Genomic DNA, 6,000 nt, shown 5'->3' with positions numbered 1-6,000 from the left:
CATTGTGCTCATGTTACACCCCAGCATTGTACTCATGTTACACCCCAGCATGGAGCTCATGTTACACCCCAGCATCGAGGTGATGTTACATCCCAGCATGGAGGTGACGTTACACCCCAGCATGGTGCTCATGTCACACCCCAGCATGGAGGTCATGTTACACACCAGCATGGTGCTCATGTTACACCCCAGCATGGTGCTCATGTTACAGCCCTGCATGATGGTCATGTTACAACCCAGTATTGTGCTCATGATACACCCCAACATAGTGCTCATTATATTGCCCAGCATGGTGGTCATGTTACACCCCAGCATGGTGCTAATGCTACAACCCAGCATGGTACTCTTGTTGCACCCCAGCATGAAGCTCATGCTACACTCGAGCATGGTGCTCATGTTACACCCTAGCATGGTGCTCATGTTACACCCACCGTTGCGATCATATTACACCCCAGCATGGTGCTCATATTACACCCCAGTATGGTGCTCATGTTACACCTTAGCATGGTGCTCATGTTACAACCCAGTATGGTGCTCATGTTACACCTTAGCATGGTGCTTATGTTACACCCCAGTATGGTGCTCAGGTTACACGCCAGCATAGTGCACATGTTACTCTCCAGCATGGTGCTCACGTTTCACCCCAGCATTGTGCTCATGTTACACCCTAGCATAGTGCTCATGTTACACCCCAGCATGGTGCTCATGTTACACCCCAGCATGGTGCTCATGTTACACCAAAGCCTGGAGGTCATGTTACACTCCAGGATGGTGCTCATGTTACTGCCTAGCATGGTGCTCATGTTACACCCCAGTATAGTGCTCATGTTACAGCCCAGCATGGTGCTCATGATAGACCCCAGCATCGTGCTCATGTTACTCCACCAACATTGTGCTCATGTTACACTCCAGCATGTTGCTCCTGTTACACCCCAGCAACGTGATAATGTTACACCCCTGCATGGTGCTCATGTTACACTGCAGCATGGTGCTCATGTTGCAACTCAGGATGGTGCTCATATTACACCCCAGCATGGTGCTCATGTTACACCTCAACATTGTGCTCATGTTACACTCCAGCATGGTGCTCATGTTACTCGCCAGCATGGTGCTCATGTTACACCCAAGCATGGTGCTCATGTTACACTGCAGCATGGTGCTCATGTTGCACTCCAGCATAGTGCTCATGTTACACCCCAGCATGGTGCTCATGTTACACCCCAGCATGGTGCTCATGTTACACCCCAGCATTGTGCTCATGTTACACCTTAGCATGGTGCTCATGTTACACCCCAGCATGGTGCTCATGTTACACCCCAGCATTGTGCTCATGTTGCTCCCCAGCATGGTGCTCATGTTACACCCCAGCATGGTGCTCATGTTACACCCCAGTATGGTGGAGTGTAAACTTCTTTGATAAAGACGTCGCTATGGCAGCTACGCTGATGTTGCTTGTTTAATTAAGGGACTTGGATGTAGTTGTCAGTGGTTGATCCTGACGGTAATTTCAATAATTTGAGTTTCTGGGAACAAGGGATGTTTGTCGAGTTGGACATATTCTTAGCCCTCGTGTGAAGCTGTTAAGGAATTGTATTCATAATGTACTGGAATTCTTCTAAGATTTTGCAACTGGAGATACGGAATGTTCTTTCGAAAAACCAAATGACCACGCCACTATTAATGCGAAATTCATTGTGTGAGTAGAAATTAGTTGGTTATCCAGTTTAAGAGTGCATATGAGAGTTGTTTAAGAGTGCATGTGAGAGTTGTTTAAGAGTGCATGTGAGAGTTGTTTAAGAGTGCATATGAGAGTTGTTTAAGAGTGCATGTGAGAGTTGTTTAAGAGTGCATGTGAGAGTTGTTTAAGAGTGTATGTGAGAGTTGCTTAAGAGTGCATGTGAGAGTTGTTTAAGTGTGCATGTGAGAGTTGTTTAAGAGTGCATGTGAGAGTTGTTTAAGAGTGTATGTGAGAGTTGTTTAAGAGTGTATGTGAGAGTTGTTCAAGAGTGTGTGAGAGTTGTTTAAGAGTGTATGTGAGAGTTGTTTAGGAGTGTATGTGAGAGTTGTTTAAGAGTGCATGTGAGAGTTGTTTAAGAGTGTATGTGAGAGTTGTTTAAGAGTGTATGTGAGAGTTGTTTAAGAGTGTATGTGAGAGTTGTTTAAGAGTGTATGTGAGAGTTGTTTAAGAGTGTATGTGAGAGTTGTTTAAGAGTGCATGTGAGAGTTGTTTAAGAGTGCATGTGAGAGTTGTTTAAGAGTGTATGTGAGAGTTGTTTAAGAGTGTATGTGAGAGTTGTTTAAGAGTGCATATGAGAGTTGTTTAAGAGTGCATGTGAGAGTTGTTTAAGAGTGCATGTGAGAGTTGTTTAAGAGTGCATGTGAGAGTTGTTTAAGAGTGCATGTGAGAGTTGTTTAAGAGTGTATGTGAGAGTTGTTTAAGAGTGTATGTGAGAGTTGTTTAAGAGTGTATGTGAGAGTTGTTTAAGAGTGTATGTGAGATTTGTTTAAGAGTGCATGTGAGAGTTGTTTAAGAGTGTATGTGAGAGTTGTTTAAGAGTGTATGTGAGAGTTGTTTAAGAGTGTATGTGTTAAGAGTGCATGTGAGAGTTGTTTAAGAGTGCATGTGAGAGTTGTTTAAGAGTGCATGTGAGAGTTGTTTAAGAGTGCATGTGAGAGTTGTTTAAGAGTGCATGTGAGAGTTGTTTAAGAGTGCATGTGAGAGTTGTTTAAGAGTGCATGTGAGAGTTGTTTAAGAGTGCATGTGAGAGTTGTTTAAGAGTGCATGTGAGAGTTGTTTAAGAGTGCATGTGAGAGTTGTTTAAGAGTGCATGTGAGAGTTGTTTAAGAGTGCATGTGAGAGTTGTTTAAGAGTGTATGTGAGAGTTGTTTAAGAGTGCATGTGAGAGTTGTTTAAGAGTGCATGTGAGAGTTGTTTAAGAGTGCATGTGAGAGTTGTTTAAGAGTGCATGTGAGAGTTGTTTAAGAGTGCATGTGAGAGTTGTTTAAGAGTGCATGTGAGAGTTGTTTAAGAGTGTATGTGAGAGTTGTTTAAGAGTGCAGGTGAGAGTTGTTTAAGAGTGTATGTGAGAGTTGTTTATGAGTGTATGTGAGAGTTGTTTAACAGTGCATGTGAGAGTTGTTTAAGAGTGCATGTGAGAGTTGTTTAAGAGTGCATGTGAGAGTTGTTTAAGAGTGCATGTGAGAGTTGTTTAAGAGTGCATGTGAGAGTTGTTTAAGAGTGCATGTGAGAGTTGCTTAAGAGTGCATGTGAGAGTTGTTTAAGTGTGCATGTGAGAGTTGTTTAAGAGTGCATGTGAGAGTTGTTTAAGAGTGTATGTGAGAGTTGTTTAAGAGTGTATGTGAGAGTTGTTTAAGAGTGTGTGAGAGTTGTTTAAGAGTGTATGTGAGAGTTGTTTAAGAGTACATGTGAGAGTAGTTTAAGTGTACATATGAGAGTAGTTTAAGAGTGCATGTGAGAGTAGTTTAAGAGTACATATGAGAGTAGTTTAAGAGTACATATGAGAGTAGTTTAAGAGTGCATGTGAGAGTAGTTTAAGAGTGCATGTGAGAGTTGTTTAAGAGTGCATGTGAGAGTAGTTTAAGAGTACATATGAGAGTAGTTTAAGAGTACATATGAGAGTAGTTTAAGAGTGCATGTGAGAGTAGTTTAAGAGTGCATGTGAGAGTTGTTTAAGAGTGCATGTGAGAGTAGTTTAAGGGTGCATGTGAGAGTAGTTTAAGAGTACATGTGAGAGTTGTTTAATAGTGTATGTGAGAGTTGTTTAAGAGTGTATGTGAGAGTTGTTTAAGAGTGCATGTGAGAGTTGTTTAAGAGTGCATGTGAGAGTTGTTTAAGAGTGCATGTGAGAGTTGTTTAAGAGTGCATGTGAGAGTTGTTTAAGAGAGCATGTGAGAGTAGTTTAAGAGTGCATGTGAGAGTTGTTTAAGAGTGCATGTGAGAGTTGTTTAAGAGTGCATGTGAGAGTTGTTTAAGAGTGCATGTGAGAGTTGTTTAAGAGTGCATGTGAGAGTTGTTTAAGAGTGCATGTGAGAGTTGTTTAAGAGTGCATGTGAGAGTTGTTTAAGAGTGCATGTGAGAGTTGTTTAAGAGTGCATGTGAGAGTTGTTTGAGAGTGCATGTGAGAGTTGTTTAAGAGTGTATGTGAGAGTTTTTTAAGAGTGCATGTGAGAGTTGTTTAAGAGTGTATGTGAGAGTTGTTTAAGAGTGCATGTGAGAGTTGTTTAAGAGTGCATGTGAGAGTTGTTTAAGAGTGCATGTGAGAGTTGTTTAAGAGTGCATGTGAGAGTTGTTTAAGAGTGCATGTGAGAGTAGTTTAAGAGTGCATGTGAGAGTTGTTTAAGAGTGCATGTGAGAGTTGTTTAAGAGTGCATGTGAGAGTTGTTTATGAGTGCATGTGAGAGTTGTTTAAGAGTGCATGTGAGAGTTGTTTAAGAGTGCATGTGAGAGTTGTTTAAGAGTGCATGTGAGAGTTGTTTAAGAGTGCATGTGAGAGTTGTTTAAGAGTGCATGTGAGAGTTGTTTGAGAGTGCATGTGAGAGTTGTTTAAGAGTGTATGTGAGAGTTTTTTAAGAGTGCATGTGAGAGTTGTTTAAGAGTGTATGTGAGAGTTGTTTAAGAGTGCATGTGAGAGTTGTTTAAGAGTGCATGTGAGAGTTGTTTAAGAGTGTATGTGAGAGTTGTTTAAGAGTGCATGTGAGAGTTGTTTAAGAATGCATGTGAGAGTTGTTTAAGAGTGCATGTGAGAGTTGTTTAAGTGTGCATGTGAGAGTTGTTTAAGAGTGTATGTGAGAGTTGTTTAAGAGTGCATGTGAGAGTAGTTTAAGAGTGCATGTGAGAGTAGTTTAAGAGTACATGTGAGAGTTGTTTAAGAGTGTATGTGAGAGTTGTTTAAGAGTGTATGTGAGAGTTGTTTAAGAGTGCATGTGAGAGTTGTTTAAGAGTGCATGTTAGAGTTGTTTAAGAGTGCATGTGAGAGTTGTTTAAGAGTGAATGTAAGAGTTGTTTAAGAGTGCATGTGAGAGTAGTTTAAGAGTGCATGTGAGAGTTGTTTAAGAGTGCATGTGAGAGTTGTTTAAGAGTGCATGTGAGAGTTGTTTAAGAGTGCATGTGAGAGTTGTTTAAGAGTGCATGTGAGAGTTGTTTAAGAGTGCATGTGAGAGTTGTTTAAGAGTGCATGTGAGAGTTGTTTAAGAGTGCATGTGAGAGTTGTTTAAGAGTGCATGTGAGAGTTGTTTAAGAGTGCATGTGAGAGTTGTTTAAGAGTGTATGTGAGAGTTGTTTAAGAGTGCATGTGAGAGTTGTTTAAGAGTGTATGTGAGTGTTGTTTAAGAGTGCATGTGAGAGTTGTTTAAGAGTGCATGTGAGAGTTGTTTAAGAGTGTGTGTGAGAGTTGTTTAAGAGTGCATGTGAGAGTTGTTTAAGAGTGTATGTGAGAGTTGTTTAAGAGTGCATATGAGAGTTGTTTTAGAGTGCATGTGAGAGTTGTTTAAGAGTACATGTGAGAGTTGTTTATGAGTGCATGTGAGAATTGTTTAAGAGTGCATGTGTGAGTTGTTTAAGAGTGTATGTGAGAGTTGTTTAAGAGTGCATGTGAGAGTTGTTTAAGAGTGCATGTGAGAGTTGTTTAAGAGTGCATGTGAGAGTTGTTTAAGAGTGCATGTGAGAGTTGTTTAAGAGTGCATGTGAGAGTTGTTTAAGAGTGCATGTGAGAGTTGTTTAAGAGTGCATGTGAGAGTTGTTTAAGAGTGCATGTGAGAGTTGTTTAAGAGTGCATGTGAGAGTTGTTTAAGAGTGCATGTGAGAGTTGTTTAAGAGTGCATGTGAGAGTTGTTTAAGAGTGCATGTGAGAGTTGTTTAAGAGTGCATGTGAGAGTTGTTTAAGAGTGCATGTGAGAGTAGTTTAAGAGTGTATGTGGGAGTTGTTTAAGAGTGCATGTGAGAGTTGTTTAAGAGTGCATATGAGAGTTGTTTAAGAGTGC

The 6,000-nt window shown here is 40.7% G+C and overlaps 1 protein-coding gene across 1 annotated transcript in view; it reads right to left on the bottom strand.

The window, feature by feature from the left end:
* Positions 1-1,560: 1,560 nt before the first annotated feature.
* Positions 1,561-6,000, bottom strand: part of LOC128703946 (micronuclear linker histone polyprotein-like) — a 28,647-nt gene continuing 24,207 nt past the window's right edge. Inside the window, exon 4 of the mRNA XM_070080682.1 lies at positions 1,561-1,577. Coding sequence (XP_069936783.1) covers positions 1,561-1,577 — 17 coding nt within the window. The remainder of the gene's footprint in view (positions 1,578-6,000) is intronic.

Source organism: Cherax quadricarinatus, unplaced genomic scaffold (genome assembly GCF_038502225.1).
Source record: "Cherax quadricarinatus isolate ZL_2023a unplaced genomic scaffold, ASM3850222v1 Contig769, whole genome shotgun sequence".
In the NCBI taxonomy this organism is placed as follows: Eukaryota; Metazoa; Arthropoda; class Malacostraca; order Decapoda; family Parastacidae; genus Cherax; species Cherax quadricarinatus.
Note: the sequence above shows the minus strand (reverse complement) of the source record. Positions and strands in the feature narration are given on the sequence as shown.